The 21,607-nt window shown below is 41.1% G+C and overlaps 1 protein-coding gene across 1 annotated transcript in view; it reads left to right on the top strand.

The window, feature by feature from the left end:
• atp10b (ATPase phospholipid transporting 10B) overlaps positions 1-21,607 on the top strand; it is a 119,603-nt gene that overhangs the window by 58,380 nt on the left and 39,616 nt on the right. Inside the window, exons 3-4 of the mRNA XM_060915285.1 lie at positions 9,702-9,787; positions 18,664-18,767. Of these exons, the coding sequence (XP_060771268.1) occupies positions 9,702-9,787; positions 18,664-18,767 (190 nt within the window). The remainder of the gene's footprint in view (positions 1-9,701; positions 9,788-18,663; positions 18,768-21,607) is intronic.

Raw genomic sequence — 21,607 nt, 5'->3', positions numbered from 1 at the left:
GCTGATGCGCACAAAGCATGGCCAGAGGAATGGTACAAACAACACAAGTGGTATGTGAGAGTAAAACCAGTGTGTGGGTGTTGTGTGTACAGTTATTTCAACAGAAAAGCAATGAATGAGGAGGTGTGTCCAAACATTTCACTGGTACCGTATATGTCTTGTGTCTTGTGTGTTGTTGTTCTACTATTCACCCTAATCACAACCTTGTTTTTAAACTATTAATAACATTAAACAACATTAAATAAAACCACCATTTTGCATTTCTGACAGCAAGATTCATATTTAAGTTATTCCATAAAATCGAGTCGTACATGAGCTGATAGCCGACAAGGTACATAGCACCGAGTTGACCATAAGCCATGTACAGTACAATGAGATTGAGTGGAATAACTGTTTTATTCTATCCATATTGACTGGATTTTGAGAAACAGAGCATTTTTGTGGCTACTGCCTCATAGAGGCGAAGCGAGGCAGTAGCCACTATGTCATCATGTTGTAAGAATGCAAGAATGAGTATAACAATAGCGCACTGCGCATACGCATGCGTGTTACAATCACCAGAACGGCGAATTGTGATCTTGCGATACAAACAGTTGATTTCACGTTATCAAAGGTACACAAGAACGAGCGACGAAGCCACTATGTCATCGTGTTGTAGCAATGAGTGTAACAATAGCGAAACTTCGTAACCAATCAGCACTTATGCTGAGCAAATTTGATTACCCGTTCTACTTCTTGATAAACTTCGGAACCAATCAGAACCAGAAACGAAATAAGACAAACCTCGTTATAACTTTGCAGTATCGGAAGATAATTGGCAGATAAAAAGATAAACAAAATTCGCCTCGTGGTTCACCAAGGTTACTGATTCAATACCAAGTAAGTGGTGTTTATTTTAAGAAAATTGGCTTTTTGATTATCACAGCTTTTCTTTGGTCCTTCTGAAAGGGCAAATGAAAGGTTTGGTAAGGTTTTTTTATTTTTTAGGTTTTTGACAGATATATTTATATTGAAAATCCGATATCAAACTTCTACTATTTGCTTTGATTTTTTTAATTTTATTTTTTATTTTAGAGTCTTTACACTTGTGAAATAAAATGTGCTCATTAGTACTAAATAATGCTTCTAAGACAATTCATGAACAAGTGCTTTCTTTCTTACTATTTTGAAAATAGATCTAGTTCACAGCACTGTATTTTGAACAAAAAACACAGTAAACAAAATCGGTAACCAAAATACTCCAAGCCCTGATGCTTGCAAGAGATGAGGCGAGTATCATTGATAACATGTATATATGCGATATTTACTATATGGACGCAGGGTCAGAAAACTATTTTATTTATAAGCAGTAGCCATATGTACCCATAGGGTACCTATTTTTATTTTTATTTTCTGCAAATTTGATGAATAAAAACTTTATACAAAATGTCCGACAACATCATTTCTGCTTCGAATGTAAACAAACTGGCGAAATGACAGGAGCAATTTGTGAAAAATGCGATAATAATAATAATAATAATAATAATAATAATAATAATTCTTCAAAAATAACAAAGATACGTTCTTACCATTAAATACCATCAATTTATTCCATATTTTGTTGCTTTTTTGTATTTTGGGGGGTTTTATTTTCAGGTAGAGTTTTTATTTCATCCTTGGTTGGTTCAGCAACATGGTTCGCCATTTTGTTTTTCTTCTTCTTCTTTAGGATTTTTTGGTGGTTGGTGAAGCAAATTAAAGGTGCATTACTGCCACCGACTGGACTGGAGTGTGGAACAGGCGATACTGAAGGGAAAAAAAACTATATTCTTTTAACTATTTCTTGATAACAAAGCTGCAATTTTGTTTTTCTCTACTCACGGCAGGGCCGCTGACAGCTTTGGCTGGGCCCGGGACAAAATGCTCTGAATGGGCCCCCCCCCGGGCCAACCCACACACACACACACACACACACCTCTCTTATCCCAGTCTCTACTCACTCCAACCCTTAAATGACAGGTATTCAAAAACCATTCAACCGGTCAACAACCATTTCATTTTAGCTTCAATCAGATATATGAAACACAATGTTATTAAGCCGTTGTGGTTATGAAATGATTCAGTGCATTTGATATGGTGTTCAGTGTGACTTGCTCTCCCCTCGTTTGTAACATGAATTGTGTGCTGCGCGTGCCTTGGTTGGGGTTACTTTACGGGGCTGGAAAAAGTTGGCTGTGTCTTACCTGGCTCAGCTGCCCCACTGCCTTTGCTAGTACCTGCTGCATCATCCGAATCTTTTTTAAAATATTTATGCAGTGAGCCCCTGAGTCTCTTGGTTTCTTCCTCTCTTTTTCTCTTTTCTTTTCTGTGCTCCTGACTTGTGCATGTTGGCAAATGGCACGCACGCTGATTGTCGAAGCGCTATGATCGAACGATGTCATTTTTTTCCCCTTAATCAAAGAGTCAGACCAAACCATTTTTGCATTAGGGGTGGTAGGGGGTTCTTGACGCCTTTTTCAAAGACAATAAAGGCAAAAGATCTAGAAATCATTTATTGAATGCAAATATAGCCAGGGCTGTGAAATTGTAAATAAGAAATCCAAGGAAAAGGGGGGGTCTGGGGGGCACAGCCCCCCAGCATAAGCCGGGGGTCTGGGGCCCACAGGGCCCCAGACACCAAGCCATTTTAGGTGTTATATGGTGTATTCTGAGCATTTCCTGCAAGTAAAAAATTGATCTCAACAAGTAAATATTTGACTAGTCTTGGTCTTCATTTTGCCATATAAAATACTTATCAACAGTTTTCTCTTTCAAAATGAAAGATCCATGTAAAATACCTTGAAATATCTAATAAGTGCCTATGTATTTTATCTCTTAATCAAAATAAAAGTAAAAAAAAATGTGTAAATAACAATTTAAAGAAATGTTAATAAAAGAAAACTTTGATAGGCCTTTCAAAATGACTTTGTGAAAAATCATGCTCAATATTTAAGTGAGAGATACCTGTTGTCTTCCAAATTACACTTAATTCTTGTATTATGTCCTGGCTTTTTCCAAGAATCTGTCACAATGTCTCTTGTCTACAGAGCAAAAGTTTAAAAAAAAACAACAAATGTTTCTTATCTAATATATTATTTACATCTTTTCTTTTACTTCTGGCTCCTTCTGTTCCTCTTTGCATCACTCCCAGCTATTTCTTTCAATTCATCTTTCAGTAAGGCTATTAGTTATTAGTTCTATAGTATTTGCATTCCTCTATTAAAGCTATTTACAAAATGTTCATAGTCTGTCAAACAGCATCTAATGAAAGTCTTTTAATTTTCTTTTCTTTAACACCATCTCTTTCAGTTTTGCAAACTTGTTCTTTTTCATCTTTTCCTTCAGTCTGTCTGTGTGTTCTTTTCTAGCCCTCTTTGCATCTCTCTCAAACACCTCTTTAGCTTTCCTTTTTGATGGCATCTTAACTATGTCTGATCTTACACCCTGTAAGTACAAAATTCACGTACGCGGTGCCAGGTCATGCAATAGCTATTTTTAGCTCTGTCATGCACTCCTGAGCAGTGTTGCCAGATACTGCTGATGTTTTCCAGCCCAAAATATGTTCAAAACCCACCAAAATGCACTTGAAACCGCCCAACTGGACGGGAAACCGCCCAATCTGGCAACACTGCTCCTGAGTCGCAGTCAAGACGTGTTCCACGCTCAGCTGGCATAAAACTCCGCGAGTCCGGCTGTATTGAGCCGCCAGTCTCGTGCAAGGCGATTAAAACCGACTAGACCCCCACCCCCCCAATGATTTTTAATGCAAAAATAGACGTTTTGTGAAGATGATATTTTTCGCGACAGAATCCACGGAATTCCGCGAATCCGCGGAAATTTCACAGAAATTTCACAATTTCACAGAGAAATAGCACATTTCTCCCCCAAATCAACACATTTTGAAATGAAATAAAATAATCGCAACTTCATGAGAGCCCAGTTCTGGGCCCTCCCCATTCCTGGGCCCGGGACAACATACCTGTTTGTCCCCCCCTGTCGGCAGGCCAGACTCACGGTATATATGAGCTGATATCCTAGTCGTAGAGTAGCCAATCGGAGCGCGTGATTGCTCATATCTAGTGAATGTGGATAGAATAATTATACATATATACAATATGTGGATGCAAAGAGTTTGATTATGATCAGTATACCGTCTTTGCTATGTCATCTTTGGTGTTCATGTTTGACCTATAAGGACAAACAATTCTTGCTCAGATCTCAGGTTTAACTCCGACTAGTAATTTGTATTCTCTGCAATCAAGCTGTATCATTGATGTGCAAAGCAACGTGCTTTACATATTATTGAACCTACATCTATTACAGGTTTGCTGATGTTGCGTTTTGCATGAGAAACAGCTCATCCACCTCATGGTGGATTTTTAGTCTCTTACTTCAAGTGTCTGGTTTTATGAAAATCAAACATGTAATTTAAAAAATACACACACTGGCCACTTTAGTAGTTGTATGTACCTCATCGTTATGCCTTTGTTCGGTTTTGATCTGTCTGTAGCAAAGGAGGTCGAATTGACAAAGTATGATGTAGGAATGTAGACATCTGCTGTCTAAGAGATTCTGCCTCATGGATCGATCCGGGAGCAAACAGTTACTCATGCAGACACAGCCGCTCAGAGACGTTTTTCAGTATATTGTAGGACAAACATGATTATATATTCACATTCAAGAGTGTGCTGTAGCTATGTGATTGGATGATGATGATGATGATGATGATGATGATGATGACTTAATTGATAAAGCTAAGTTATCTAAGTATAATATAAATGGGTGATGAAGCATTACATCACTGGTTTGGACTACACTACTGTATGAAAGAAGAAAGATATTCTGTACCATTACATCACTCATCAGGATCATTACATCACTCATCAGGATCATAGTCTTATGAAAAGAAGAAAGACAACACAATACTGGTCAACATCATCTTCATTAAGCAGAGAGCAGAATGTACGAGCGAGGATAAATCTCAAGGGTTTAACTAACCAAAACAAGTAGCAATCAGGACTGCCTGTACCAGTTTCAAGAATAAGTAGCAATCAGACCAGTCTGTACCAGTTTCTAGCATACCAAACATATTTCTATCAGCCCTGTAAAATATAACTGGGCTAGAAATAACTCCGACTGCGTCAATTTGGAAACCCAGCTCTGGGTTTGTACAATAGCTATTAACTCCTCATGATTTGTTTTAACCCAGTGACGTAGGGTTACAATTTTGACCATGGTACTGACTGGATTTTTTTAAAACCCAACTTGTGGGTAAAAATAGTCGCATTATCAGGCTATAGAGACCAGTGCTAAATGATAATCTAAGATAATGCTACAAAGAAAATAAGGTCATTTTGAACTAGCTATCTTGCAAAAAACAAACAAGCAAACAAAAATCCCCCACTAATTTGCATATCTATTACAAGAAGCCAACTTAAGCCATATTTTCCCCTCAGATAACATTAGCTTGAGTACTTTTTTGTCAGCAGGTTAGTCTTGCCTATGAAGCTAAACCACATGATGTCATTGCCACATCATTGTCATAATGCCTGGTTTATACAGAAATACAGTATGGTGTAAAAGTCTTAGGCACCCTGTTTTGTTTTGTTTTGTTTTGTTTTTCATACAAACTTTTTTATAGATTTCTATTTTATGACATCTACATTATCAAGTCAAAACATTACAAAAACGTTTTAGAGTCCAAATTTTTGTTTTTTCCAGCACAAAATTAAATTTTTCAGATTTAAACTTTTCAGATTAAAAAAGAAAACATAATGAAGGCTACTGGAAAATTTTTGGTGCAGAATTAAGAAGCGAGTGTGACAGTCAAAGTGTCCAGAAGAACTGTGGCTGGTTCTATAAGATGCTCAGTAAAACCTACAGATCATTTCCTTATCAAACTGCACTCACTGGGCCTCAGACTACAATTTTTTTTATACCAAGGGGTCGTCTCACACCAGATATTGACTTTGTTTCATTTACCATGGCTTACTGCTTGCTGTTTATAGTATTTTTTTAAAATACTGAAACATTTAATTTCATTATTTTTTAAGCCATTTTTGGTCAACAGCATTTCTTTACACGTGCCTAAGGCCCTGTCCACACGGCAACGGATTCAGGTGAATCTGATAAAATTGTTTATCGTTTCGGCCTGGCGTCCACACGGCACCGGCGTTTTGGGTGCCCCAAAACGAAATCTTTTGAGAACGGGTTCCAGAGTGAAAAAATCTGGCAACGGCGCTGTTGCGAAGTCGTCTGGATGAGTAGAACGGATTTGCTTACGATGACGTCACAACCACATGACTGTCAGTGCTTCACGCCGGGTAGAAGTGTAACGAACTCGATGCGAGTTGTCAACAAATCCTATAACTTGGTTCATGAAACGCGCTTACAAAATATTTTCACTGTGAATATTTATTGTGTAATGGTGCAAAGTGAGAGAGAGAGTGAGAGAGAGAGAGTGAGAGAATAGCCCTTAGGGCAGAGTCTTTAGTCCAAACACTGCGGAAGCAGTACCAAACTGCGCACCGCCCGTGCGCTTTCCAAAAACAAAAACAATCCCGCCAGCAAACATAGGAAAAAAAAAGGAGCGATCTCACCTCTTCAGATGTTGGTTTAAGTCCGACAATACATTCCTCAAAAAGGGCGTAGAAGAACAAAGTAATCCATCAACATGTAGCATTCAATTTATTCCGGACCATTAAAGAATTCTGGAGGATCTCAGAATGTTGGCGTACCGGCTTCCATCTACCCCCGTTCATTCCTCTCTCTCTCTCCATCTACCCCCGTTCATTCCTCTTTCCGCGTCTCCATTCAAAAAACGAGCACGTGATTTAAAGGGACTATAGCCACAGGATAGGGAGTGAGAAGGTGTGCGTGTGTGACAGTGACAGGGAAGAACCTAGGCTCATGCTCGCCCTGAATTTCTCTTAAAGTGAAGGCAGAAGAACGTTCAGCGCCTGGCCAGGCTTTCTATGTATTAATTTACATAGACGTTTTAATATGAAATATAAATAAGTGTCTTAGACAATAGATACTATTTTACGCTACTGACTAATAATCAAAACTTTATGTGGCTGATGCTACAGAAGAAGGGGTTTATGCGCATGCTTCTACTTCTTCTATTGTTCTGGTGTCTCCGATGGGACCGTCTTACAGCGCACGTAGAGGTGTGGCATGTGTATTGCATCGTTTTCAGCAAGCGTTGCGTTGCCATATGAACCTGATATTTTACTGATCCGTTGCCCATGTGGACGCAATATTTAAAAAAAAAAAATCTCGTTGTCATTGTCGTGTGGATGTAGCCTAAGACTTTTGCACACTACTGTATAATTATGTTTCAACCAACTTATACATTGAGGTGAATATAAACAAAAACATATTTCTTGCAATTGTAACTGATTTCTTTTACTTCAAATGTTTTCTGGTTGTCTTGACAGGTACTGTAGAAAATTCCAGAAAAAAACTTGTGATGCCATAGGCTGTTCCCATTCAGATTTCCAACCCAACATGCAGTGTTTCCTATTATCAACCCAGTTTGGGCCACTTTGACTGAGTTACAAACGTAACCCAGCATTTTTTTTTTTTTTACAGTGTAGGCCATTTTGTAGGTCTGCAGTTACTCTGTAAGTCATCGGTTAATATGTGCAGTTTGTCAGCCCACCATCCCATTCATCAATGGAAGGCACTATGGCGACCCAGCTATTATTTAAGAGGAGGGCCACCACCATTACGCCACCAGGTGGGACAGTGGTGTAATGGTTGGCACTGTTGCCACCTCACAGCAAGAAGGTTCTGGGTTCGAGCCCAGTGGCTGATGGGGGCCTTTCTGTGTGGAGTTTGCATGTTCTTTCTGTGTTTACATGGGTTTCCTCCAGGTGCACCGGTTTCCCCCACAGTCCAAAGACATGCAGGTTAGGTTAACTGGTGGCTCTAAATTGATCGTAGGTGTGAATGTGAGTGTGAATGGTTGTTTGTCTCTATGTGTCAGCCCTGCAATCATGTGGCGAATCGTCTAGGGAGTACCTCGCCTCTCACCCATAGTCAGCTGGGATAGGCTCCAGCTTGCCCTTGACCACTACACCACTGTGCCGCCCAGTTTTGAACCAATCATCATTAAATTTCACTTGAAGAATACCTCTGGGGGGGTGGCACAGTGGTGTAGTGGTTAGCACTGTTGCCTCACAGCAAGAAAATTCTGGGTTTGAGTCCAGTGGCTGACAGGGGCCTTTCTGTGTGGCATTTGCATGTTCTCCCTGTATCTGCGTGGGTTTTCTCCGAGTGCTCTGGTTTCCCCCACAGTCCAAAGACATGCGGGTTAGGCTAATTGGTGGCTGTAAATTGACTGTAGGTGTGAATGTGAGTGTGAATGGTTGTTCATCTCTATGTGTCAGCCCTGTGATGATCTGGCGACTTGTCCAGGGTGTACCCTGCCTTTCACCCAAGTGATGTCAAAGCAAAATAAAAACCCAGATGTCGGCCATGTTGGTGGAGATACAAATGCGGGGTCAAGCGACTTTCCATACAAAACATAGTCACGCATGCGCACCTCTCTTTGTTTTTCCACTGCTTTAAGCATTCTTTTAGGTATGCCATATCTATGTGCTGTATATGGTTGTGGTCACAACAGTATTTGTGACCGTGGCACGTTCCAATTTTTTAGAATTCCGTCCATGATTCAGAAAGAGGGCGAGGAAACTCTGAGGCTTAGTACGGAAAGGAGATGAGCATGGCTGAACAACATCGACAGGGCTGATCTAACAGAGGCTAAAATCAAAACAGCTCGTGTTTGCAGTAATCATTTTATCTCAGGTGAGATTCAAAAGCTTTCACAATAATATTGTGGAAGAATTTTATTTTGTGTTGCTAGAATTTTTCTATAAAATGAGCGTTCTCTTGTTGTGGTTCACTTGGTCATTGTTATAATTTTAACACGTGCATTAAAATTCTAGGAGCGCCAGCAAAATTATACAATAGAAATAATCCAGACTGGGCACCCACTCAGAAAATTGGCTATGTTTCGTTCAAGGTCGGACTCGATTCTTTGGCAGCCAGACCAGATAGAACGTGATATCTGGGTACTCAATGGTCGATAGAAGCATCTTATCTTCAGAAAAGTCTGACTTTTTTAAATAATATGGGTCAAAACCACACATATCTATCTTCTCTTTGTATCGAATCTTCGCTCGACCATTGTAATACTGAGAAAATTCAGCATTGTTTACAGACACGCTTTCAGTGGTTGCCATCCTAGTTGCTTTGTATATCCACCATCATGGTGGAGGCTCATGACGTAGCACATTTTGATCACGTAGTTTCAAGTCATCTATAGTCAGCTGGGATAGGCTCCAACTTGCCCGTGACCCTGCACAGGATAAGCAGCTACGGATAATGGATGGATGGATGGACCATTCTCAGTCCAGCAGTGATATTTACATGGTAGTGGCATCTTCCTAGTTGTGGTTCTGGTATTGCATAGGTGCAGTAGTACTGCTGGGGGTTTTAAACACCCTGATATTGAAAATCTATCAGTCACAAATATCCACTATTCTCATCAGAAACATATTAATAAAGGACTGGAGTATGATAAAGTGGGCACTAAGTATATGACATTTTCTAATCATCATCCTAAGTATGAATTTGAAACCGTGCAAATGAATTTGATTGTTGATTCTGTGTTTCAGAATACTCCATTTGACCCGCTAAACTTCAAGTGCACTGTGGTTTGCGAGAAGCCCAACAACAAACTGAACAATTTCAATGGCTTTCTGTGAGTATCCCAGAGAACCCTCTACAGTCAATTTCATGCATGATCAACCACATCAAGCTTCCACTTCCTCTCTCAATTTCCCTGATCCATACCAATGAATGCTGTAAGAAATATTCAGTGTGTTTCTTTTCTGGGCACACCACTTTTCCTTAAAATAAATAAAAAATAAATAAATAAAATAAAAAAAGCAGGAAATAGTGATATCAGCCATCACATTTACTGTCACATGAGCCGCTAAAGAACATCCAAGCAGATGAAGGTCTGAAGAGCTGAAGGAAGTGTAGTTTATCTCCAGTGTGTTGGTTTAACTAAATGTACAAGTACCTGAAAGACACCCTGATGCTGCTCTTTGTTTTATATAAGCATTTCCTACTTGCTACAAAACACTGAATAATAAAAAATGGCTCACTAAGGCCAATCCAAAGTTATTGTTTTGGGTAATAATACTAACACAGATAGGCCTGGGGAAAATACAGATCCAGCAGCAGATTTATTGCCAAGGATGAGCCTCTGTACCTCAGATTGATGCACTGATCAAATATTACAGCAGATATTGAGATCTTTACACAACCTCCAGCCCACTACAATATCTATACTTACAACCCCAATTCCAAAAAGTTGGGACAAAGTACAAATTGTAAATAAAAATGGAATGCAATAATTTACAAATCTCAAAAACTGATATTGTATTCACAATAGAACATAGACAACATATCAAATGTCGAAAGTGAGACATTTTGAAATTTCATGCCAAATATTGGCTCATTTGAAATTTCATAACAGCAACACATCTCTAAAAAGTTGGGACAGGGGCAATAAGAGGCTGGAAAAGTTAAAGGTACAAAAAAGGAACAGCTGGAGGACCAAATTGCAACTCATTAGGTCAATTAGCAATAGGTCATTAACATGACTGGGTATAAAAAGAGCATCTTGGAGTGGCAGCGGCTCTCAGAAGTAAAGATGGGAAGAGGATCACCAATCCCCCTAATTCTGCGCCGACAAATAGTGGAGCAATATCAGAAAGCAGGTCGACAGTGTAAAATTGCAAAGAGTTTGAACATATCATCATCTACAGTGCATAATATTATCAAAAGATTCAGAGAATCTGGAAGAATCTCTGTACGTAAGGGTCAAGGCCGGAAAACCATACTGGGTGCCCGTGATCTTTGGGCCCTTAGACGGCACTACATCACATACAGGCATACTTCTGTGTTGGAAATCACAAAATGGGCTCAGGAATATTTCCAGAGAACATTATCTGTGAACACAATTCACCGTGCCATCCGCCGTTGCCAGCTAAAACTCTATAGTTCAAAGAAGAAGCCGTATCTAAACATGATCCAGAAGTGCAGACGTCTTCTCTGGGCCAAGGCTCATTTAAAATGGACTGTGGCAAAGTGGAAAACTGTTCTGTGGTCAGACGAATCAAAATTTGAAGTTCTTTATGGAAATCAGGGACGCCGTGTCATTCGGACTAAAGAGGAGAAGGACGACCCAAGTTGTTATCAGTGCTCAGTTCAGAAGCCTGCATCTCTGATGGTATGGGGTTGCATTAGTGCATGTGGCATGGGCAGCTTACGCATCTGGAAAGACACCGTCAATGCTGAAAGGTATATCCAGGTTCTAGAGCAGCATATGCTCCCATCCAGACGACGTCTCTTTCAGAGAAGACCTTGCATTTTCCAACATGACAATGCCAAACCACATACTGCATCAATTACAGCATCATGGCTGCGTAGAAGAAGGGTCCGGGTACTGAACTGGCCAGCCTGCAGTCCAGATCTTTCACCCATAGAAAACATTTGGCGCATCATAAAACAGAAGATACAACAAAAAAGACCTAAGACAGTTGAGCAACTAGAATCCTACATTAGACAAGAATGGGTTAATATTCCTATCCCTAAACTTGAGCAACTTGTCTCCTCAGTCCCCAGACGTTTATGGACTGTTGTAAAGAGAAAAGGGGATGTCTCACAGTGGTAAACATGGCCTTGTCCCAACTTTTTTGAGATGTGTTGTTGTCATGAAATTTAAAATCACCTAATTTTTCTCTTTAAATGATACATTTTCTCAGTTTAAACATTTGATATGTCATCTATGTTCTATTCTGAATAAAATATGGAATTTTGAAACTTCCACATCATTGCATTCCGTTTTTATTTACAATTTGTACTTTGTCCCAACTTTTTTGGAATGGGGGTTGTACTATCTTTGAAAATAGGTACATCATAGAAATACAGAAAAGAAGACATGCTTTGGGGAAATATGTCAATTGAATATCTATATATATATGGTGGCACAGTGGTGTAGTGGTTAGCACTGTCGCCTCACAGCAAGAAGATCCGGGTTCGAACCCTGTGGCCGACGAGGGCCTTTCTGTGTGGAGTTTGCATGTTGTCCATGTGGGTTTCCTCTGGGTGCTCCGGTTTCCCCCAAAGACATGCAGGTTAGGTTAACTGGTGACTCTAAATTGACCGTAGGTGTGAATGGTTGTCTATGTATCAGCCCTGGCGACTTGTTCAGGGTGTACCCTGCCTTTCGCCCATAGTCAGCTGGGATAGACTCCAGCTTGCCTGTGACCCTGTAGAACAGGATAAAGCAGCTAGAGCTAATGAGATATATATATATCTTCTTTTGGCTGCTCCCGATCAGGAGTCACCACAGTGGATCTTTCATCTTCATTGCTTCCTGTCTTCCGGATCCTTCTCTACCACACCTGCCACTTTCATGTCCTCTCTCACCACATCCATGTGTCTCCTCTTTGGCCTTCCTCATTTTCTTTTGCCTGGCAGCTCCATCCTCAACATTCTCCTTCCAACATGCTCTGCGTCTCTTCTCAGGACATGCCCATACCATCTCAGTCTCATCTCTCTTAGCTTAATTCCCAAGCTCTTCACATGTGCTGTCCCTCTGATGTGTTCGTTCCTTATCCTGTCCAACCTTGTCACTCCCATCGCAAACCTTAACATCCTCAACTCCGCCACCTCCAACTTTGCCTCCTGTCTCTTCATTAAGGATACGGTCTCCCATCGATACATCACAGCTGCTCTCACTATTGTCTTATACATCTTACCTTTCCCTTTTGCTGGGACTTTCCTATCACAAATGACTCCCAAAATCCTTCTCCAACTGCTCCACCCTGCCTGCACTCTCTTTCTCACCTCACTATCGCAGCCCCCATTTTCCTGCACAGTTGACCCCAGGTCAATATATATATATATATATATATATATATATATATATATATATATATATATATATACACACACAGTGGTGCTTGAAAGTTTGTGAACCCTTTAAAATATTCTATATTTCTGCATAAATATGACCTAAAACATGATCAGATTTTAACACAAGTCCTAAAAATAGATAAAGAGAACCCAGTTAAACAAATGAGATAAAAATATTATACTTGGTCATTTATTTATTGAGGAAAATGATCCAATATTACATCTGTGAGTGGCAAAAGTATGTGAACCTTTGCTTTCAGTATCTGGTGTGACCCCCTTGTGCAGCAATAACTGCAACTAAACGCTTCCGGTAACTGTTAATCAGTCCTGCACACAGGCTTGGAGGAATTTTAGCCCATTCCTCCGTACAGAACAACTTCAACTCTGGGATGTTGGTGGGTTTCCTCACATGAAATGCTTACTTCAGGTCCTTCCACAACATTTCGATTGGATTAAGGTCAGGACTTTGACTTGGCCATTCCAAAACACTAACTTTATTCTTCTTTAACCATTCTTTCATAGAACAACTTGTCTGCTTAGGGTCGTTGTCATGCTGCATGACCCACCTTCTCTTGAGATTCAGTTCATGGACAGATGTCCTGACATTTTCCTTTAGAATTCACTGGTATAATTCAGAATTCATTGTTCTATCAATGATGGCAAGCCGTCCTGGCCCAGATGCAGCAAAACAGGCCCAAACCATGATACTACCAACACCATGTTTCACAGATAGGATAAGGTTTTTATGCTGGAATGCAGTGTTTTCCTTTCTCCAAACATAACGCTTCTCATTTAAACCAAAAGGTTCTATTTTGGTCTCATCCATCCACAAAACATTTTTCCAATAGCCTTCTGGCTTGTCCACGTGATCTTTAGCAAACTGCAGATGAGCAGCAATGTTCTTTTTGGAGAGCAGTGGCTTTCTCCTTCCAACCCTGCCATGCACACCATTGTTGTTCAGTGTTCTCCTGATGGTGGACTCATGAACATTAACATTAGCCAATGTGAGAGAGGCCTTCAGTTACTTGGAAGTTACCCTGGGGTCCTTTGTGACCTTGCCGACTATTACATGCCTTGCTCTTGGAGTGATCTTTGTTGGTTGACCACTCCTGGGGAGGGTAGCAATGGTCTTGAATTTCCTCCATTTGTACACAATCTGTCTGACTGTGGATTGGTGGAGTCCAAACTCTTTAGAGATGGTTTTGTAACCTTTTCCAGCCTGATGAGCATCAGCAACGCTTTTTCTGAGGTCCTCGGAAATTTCCTTTGTTCATGCCATGATACACTTCCACAAACATGTGTTGTGAAGATCAGACTTTGATAGATCCCTGTTCTTTAAATAAAACAGGGTGCCCATTCACACCTGATTGTCATCCCATTGATTGAAAACACCTGACTCTAATTTCACCTTCAAATTAACTGCTAATCCTAGAGGTTCACATACTTTTGCCACTCACAGATATGTAATATTGGATCATTTTCCTCAATAAATAAATGACCAAGTATAATATTTTTGTCTCATTTGTTTAACTGGGTTCTCTTTATCTACTTTTAGGACTTGTGTTAAAATCTGATGATGTTTTAGGTCATATTTATGCAGAAATAGAGAAAATTCTAAAGGTTTCACAAACTTTCAAGCACCACTGTGTGTATACTTAAAAATATTTTTGCTTGTGCACTTGGTAACTAATATCAGCATGATAAACGCCGCTACAGATAGGCAACAAATTAAAGGGAAAACCAATGCCTTAGTTCCATTACATTACAGGCATTTAGTAGACGATCTTATCCAGAGCAATGTACAACATACCCAGAACATCCTGGGAATTAGGTGCTTTGCTCAAGGGCACTTCAGCCATTCCTGCTGGTCCAGGGAATCAAACCAGCAACCTTTTGGTCCCAGAACTGCTTCTCTAACCATTAGGTCATGGCTTCCCTTGTTATGAGGACATTCAAGGTCCAGTTGTAACTGCAAAGTAAAACAAAGTTTTTCTGACAGATCACCTTTATTGTTTCTATCCTGGTGGGTGTGGTCTATTCCAAAATGACTCCACCCCTATCCACATGGCACAAGGGCTCACTGAATGGTTTAACAAGAATTAAAATGATGTAAATGATATCATATATAAATTATATATGGGCAAGCCATGGCCTAATGGTTAGAGAAGCAGCTTGTGGACCAAAAGGTCACCACTTTGATTCCCTGGACCAGCAGGAATGCCTGAAGTGTCCTTGAGCAAGGGACCTAACCCCCAACTGCTTCCTCGGTTGCTCTGCACATGTTGTATGTCTGCTAAATGGGCACAGCCTTAGAGTCTCTTAGAGAAGTAGCCTTGGGCCCAAAAGGTTGCCAATTTGATTCCCTGGACCAGCAGGAATGGCTGAAGTGTCCTTGAGCAAGGGCCCTAACCCCCAACTGCTTTCTAGGTTGCTCTGCATATGTTGTATGTCTGCTAAATGGGCACAGCCTTAGAGTTTCTTAGAGAAGCAGCCTTGGGCCCAAAGGGTCACTGGTTTGATTCCCAGGACCGGCAGGAAAAATGTGAGGGGAGTTGAATAAATGAATGAAAAGCACTTTCCCCTCCCTCTGTATCATGGCTGAAATGCCCTTGAACAAGGCACCTAATCCCCACTGCTTGGGATATGTGTGTGCTCATTGCTCGTATGTGTGTGTTCACTGCTCACTGCTTCAGATGGGTTAAATGCAGAGGAGGAATTTCACTGTGCTTGAGTGTACATGCGATAAATAAAAGCTGCTTCTAAATGCCATTAATGTTATGTAATGATATCCTATGGCCTTCACAGTCATCAGATCTCAACCCAATGAGACATGTGATCTTCACTCCCATTAACAGAGGAAATACTGTCTTTGTTTGGAAGAATATTGTTCAGTCCTCCAGTACAGTTGCACAGACTTTTAAAATCAACGTCAAGGAGCATTGCAGCTGTCCTGGTACATAGACTGTATGGATATTTGCCGCACTAAACAGATACAGACATACTTATCCAGAGCAATGTACAACATACCCAAAGCAGCCTGGGGAGCAGTTGAGTGTTTAGGTGCCTTACTCAAGGGCACTTCAGCCATTCCTGTTGGTCCAGGGAATCAAACCAGCAATCTTTTGGTCCCAAAACTGCTTTTCTAACCATTAGATCATGGCTTCCCAATACATTACATTACACTGGTATTCCCATTTTTGAAACTTCCATAAAAGGTGTTTAGTGTGTATAATAGGGAAGCGTCACTAAAATCAAGGCTGGAACTCGTCCTGCCCTTGTAGCCTGTAATAGTATAGGTGTCCTTCCACAAGCACTAAGTGTTCGTCTGGTCATTCAGTAGTTTGTCAGCACTTATGTAGTAAATATCAGCCCTTTTTATGGATAGAGAGTTGAGCTGAAGGTAATATACTAGGCTCTCTGCTGTGCATGGACCTTACTGTTTACTCACAAACGCCTACTTTTTTCATTATCTGATAGTTTTGACATCAAAATATTTGCTTATGTAAGCCGTCACAGATGAATTGTAATGATGAGTGTTGATAATTGGGTGGCATGGTGGTGTAGTGGTTAGCGCTGTCGCCTCACAGCAAGAAGGTCCTGGGTTCGAGCCCCGGGGCCGGCGAGGGCCTTTCTGTGTGGAGTTTGCATGTTCTCCCCGTGTCCGCGTGGGTTTCCTCCGGGTGCTCTGGTTTCCCCCACGGTCCAAAGACATGCAGGTTAGGTTAACTGGTGACTCTAAATTGACCGTAGGTGTGAATGGTTGTCTGTGTCTATGTGTCAGCCCTGTGATGACCTGGCGACTTGTCCAGGGTGTACCCTGCCTTTTGCCCGTAGTCAGCTGGGATAGGCTCCAGCTTGCCTGCGACCCTGCAGAAGGATAAAGCGGCTAGAGATAATGAGATGAGATGAGTGTTGATAATTTGGCCCTGTGTGGCAGGTTAGCTATCAGTTTGAATCTCAGTCAGCTCTTTGTTCACCATTTCACCAACTGAGGGCCAGACTCTGATTTAATTTGTTGTACTGGTAGTACGTACAAACTGTATGTGACTGTTTCAAAGTTTGTCTCAAACATGTCACCCAGCAGAAAATGTATTTCTTGGCATTAGGAATATAGACAGCTACAACGATACAGTATTAACATTAAAACCACTTGATTGCTCAATAGTTGTCAGGTATTGTGTTTGAATATCATGAGACACACTATATGGCCAAAAGTATGTGGACACCTGACCATCACACCTTGTGCTTGGTGAACATCCCTCTCCAGAATTAGTCCCTGTTTGCTGTGGGGATTTGTGTTCATATGTTCATTCATTTATGGGGTTGAGGTCAGGGCTGTCCTGTGATGACCTGGCGACTTGTCCAGGGTGTACCCCGCCTTTCGCCTGTAGTCAGCTGGGATAGGCTCCAGCTTGCCTGCAACCCTGTAGAACAGGATAAAGCGGCTAGAGATAATGAGATGAGATGAGATGAGATGAGATGAGATGAGATGAGATGAGATGAGATGAGGTCAGGGCTGTATGCAGGCAACTCTTCCTTCCACTCCGTCATGGTCGAGTGGAAGTTCTTCCACTCAAATTTCCACTCTAACTTGTGCTTAATGTGTTCTTTCATCGCAAAGGATTAAAAAAAAAAGTTCTAAGGCTTCAATAAATAGAAAGAGAGAGAATATTACCGTAAACATTTAAATCAGTAGCTTAATATTTAAATAGTTGGATTATGCTTCGAAACAAAGTTCTCAAGTTTAACTCTTCCTAGTAGTTTGCCTTTTCTGCATACAATCTGTATCAGTGCTGTGCAAAGAAGCCTGCTTTACATATTATTGAACCTACACTCACCAGCCACTTTAATAGGAACTTGTTCTTGATTCTAAGACTCCTGTTCTTGGCTGCAGGAGTGGAACCCAATGAGTTCTTCTGCTGTTGCGTACTGAGATGCTTTTCTGCTCACCATGGTTGTAAAGAGTTGCTATGAGTTACTATATCTTTCCTGACAAAAAGCTTAAACCAATCTGGCTATTTTCCTCTGATCTCTCTTATCAACAAGACATTTCCACCCACAGAGCTGTCGCTCACTGAACTCAATGTTTTTTTTGTTTTTTGCACCATTCTGTGTAAACTTTGAGATTGTTGTGTGTGAACCCCAGGAGATCAGCCGTTTCTGAAATACTCAAACCAGTATGTCTGGTTCAAACCAACACCCATGCCACAGTGAAAGAAAGTCACTCTTTGAGATCACAATTTTTCCCATTCTGATGTTCGAAGAAGTGAACAATAACTGAAGCTCTTGATTTGTATCTGCATGATTTTATGCATTGTGCTGCTGTCAAGGGATCGGCTGATTAGAGAACTGCATCAAACAGCAGGTGGATGAGTGTTCCTAATAAAGTGGCCGGTGAGTGTACGTTTGTTACAGGTTGGTCGATGTAGCATTTTGCATGAGAAACAGCTAGCAGCTACTCGATGGTGGTCTTTTCACTTTCACACTTCCAGCTTGTTTTATAATAACAGAAGCCCTGGTATTGACTGACCTTCTTTGCGTTTACAAAGCAGCAATGTCTAGGCCTGTCTGTGTCAGCTAATCTGTTATTGTTGCAGTGAATTATAATGTTATCCAATGTTCCTATATGTGTGTTTACTCTCACAGAGAAAAAGACAAGCAGAAGACAGGCCTTAACATTGAGAGCCTATTACTCCGTGGATGCACTGTCAGAAATACAGCTCATGCCTCCGGGATAGTGGTGTATGCAGGTATAGTCCTGTTTCTATACACTCAACTGCTGGATCATGCATCCTGTTATCAACTCATGGCAAATCAATATTAGGGATACATCAGTACCTACAGCTATTAGATAATTTACTTTTACTCATAAAAATGCACTGATACCACATGTTAGGGTCACTGCCAGCAACAAAAGGCAGCAGTCAACATAAACAGAGCTAAATATCAAATCAAATCAAATCAAGTTTATTTGTACAGCGCTTTTAACAATAAACATTGTCGCAAAGCAGCTTTACAGAATTTGAACGACTTAAAACATGAGCTAATTTTATCCCTAATCTATCCCCAATGAGCAAGCCTGTGGCGACGGTGGCAAGGAAAAACTCCCTCAGACGACATGAGGAAGAAACCTCGAGAGGAACCAGACTCAAAAGGGAACCCATCCTCATTTGGGCAACAACAGACAGCCTGACTATAATATTAACAGTTTTAACAGGTATAACCCTCAACTGTCCTCATGGGGCCGTCCTTCACAGGAGTGGGGCGATAAAACTCCGACCAGACACAGGGCACCAGGATGGATCAAGCAGGTCCGAGGGGCAGAAGAGGCCAGCATCTCAATCCCAGGATCAACATGTAACTCAGAGGGACAGAGGGGGGGGGGGGGGGGGGGAGAGAGAGAGAGAGAAAGAAAACATGTTGTTAGGTATGCCCTAAAAATGACAAGTATTAAATCTGTGTGGTAGGCTCGCAGAGACGAGAGTCTTTACATCAGGCATGACACACAATGGCATGTTAATATGGTAAAAAAAAATATATCATGACCTGCTCTGGCTGGATGCTTGATTGGGTGATGGGAGCACACTCCTCACCAATGATGAGATGCAGATGGGACCCTTAGGGCTGGCCAAGACAATTCAGTTACATTTCACCGGGTCTGGGACATGCGACAGAATGTCTGACGGCCGATTCCCTGCAGGCTACGATAGCCAGTCGAGGTCCACACCGTCTCCACCAAAAGATTTCCTGTTGACTCCATGTAACTCAGAGGGACAGATTTGGAGTGGGGGGGGAGAGAAAGAAAACACAGGTGGTTAGGTATGCCCGATGTCACCTGAATAAGTAGGAACAGTATACATATTGCACCGAGTACAAGCAGGGACTCCGGCAACTAACTATGACAGCATAACTAAAAGGAGAGAGCCAGAAGGTAACACAGGCATGAGGGAGCCCCGGGACATAAAGCAGCCAGCCACTGCACCGTCAACAAACTCGAGTGAGCAAGTGAGTGGGGACTGACAGCATCCATACATCCCAGTTTACCAAAACACTCTATGTCTGAGGACCCTCCAGATCTACTCCTTTACCTCATAAACATCATTAATAAAAGGCTTGACTAAACAGATATGTTTTCAGCCTAGACTTAAATGCTGAGACTGTGTCTGATTCCCGAACATTACTTGGAAGGCTGTTCCATAACAGTGGGGCTTTGTAAGAAAAGGCTCTGCCCCCTGATGTAGCCTTCACTATACGAGGTACCAGCAGATAGCCTGCACCTTTTGATCTAAGTAGGCGTGGCGGGTCATAGAGGAGCAGAAGTTCACTCAGGTACTGTGGTGCGAGACCATTTAGTGCTTTAAAGGTCAATAGTAGTATTTTATAATCAATACGAAATTTGATTGGGAGCCAATGCAGTGTGGATAAGACAGGCGTGATGTGGTCATATTTTCTTGTTCTAGTAAGGACTCTTGCTGCGGCATTTTGAACTAACTGGAGCTTGTTTATGCACTTATTGGAACATCCAGACAGTAAGGCATTACAATAATCCAACCTGGAGGTAACGAAAGCATGGACTAGTTTTTCTGCATCATGCAATGACATTAAATTTCTTATCTTTGCAATATTTCTGAGATGAAAGAAAGCTATCCGGGTGATGTTATCAATGTGAGTTTCGAATGAAAGACTGGGGTCAATAATCACTCCGAGGTCTTTTACTGCTGCACGTGAAGAAACAGAAAGGCCATCCAGAGTTACTGTGTAATCAGAAAACTTACTTCTAGCTGTATGTGGTCCTAGCACAAGTACTTCAGTCTTGTCAGAGTTAAGCAGAAGGAAATTTATAAGCATCCAGTGTCTAATGTCCTTCACACATTCCTCAATTCTATTAAGCTGGTGTCTCTCATCAGGTTTTGCAGAGACATACAACTGTGTGTCATCAGCATAACAGTGGAAACTAATACAATGTTTACGAATAATATCGCCCAGAGGTAACATATATAGAGAAAAAAGCAGTGGACCCAAGACAGAACCTTGTGGAACACCAAACTTTACCTCGGTACGTCTAGAAATATCACCATTTATATCAACATACTGATAACGATCAGTTAGATAAGACCTGAGCCAGGAGAGGGCCATTCCCTTAACTCCCACAACATTTTCTAGTCTATCCAGAAGAATGGAATGATCAATGGTATCAAATGCTGCACTAAGGTCAAGCAACACAAGTAGCGAGACACAGCCCTGATCAGACGCCAACAGTAGGTCGTTTACTACTTTAACCAGTGCTGTCTCTGTGCTATGATGAGGTCTAAATCCTGACTGATACATTTCATGGATGTTATTCCTATGTAAATATGAGCATAACTGCTGTGCCACAGCTTTTTCAAGGATCTTGGAGATAAAGGGGAGGTTTGATATTGGCCGATAATTGGACAGCTGACAGGGATCAAGGTCAGGTTTTTTAATCAGGGGTTTGATAACTGCTAGTTTAAAGGATTTGGGTACATAGCCAATCATAAGAGAAGAATTTATTATTTTTAGAAGCGGTTCAATTACTCCAGGCATTATCTGTTTGAATAGATGTGTCGGT

Source organism: Neoarius graeffei, chromosome 2 (genome assembly GCF_027579695.1).
Source record: "Neoarius graeffei isolate fNeoGra1 chromosome 2, fNeoGra1.pri, whole genome shotgun sequence".
Taxonomy (NCBI): Eukaryota; Metazoa; Chordata; class Actinopteri; order Siluriformes; family Ariidae; genus Neoarius; species Neoarius graeffei.
Note: the sequence above shows the minus strand (reverse complement) of the source record. Positions and strands in the feature narration are given on the sequence as shown.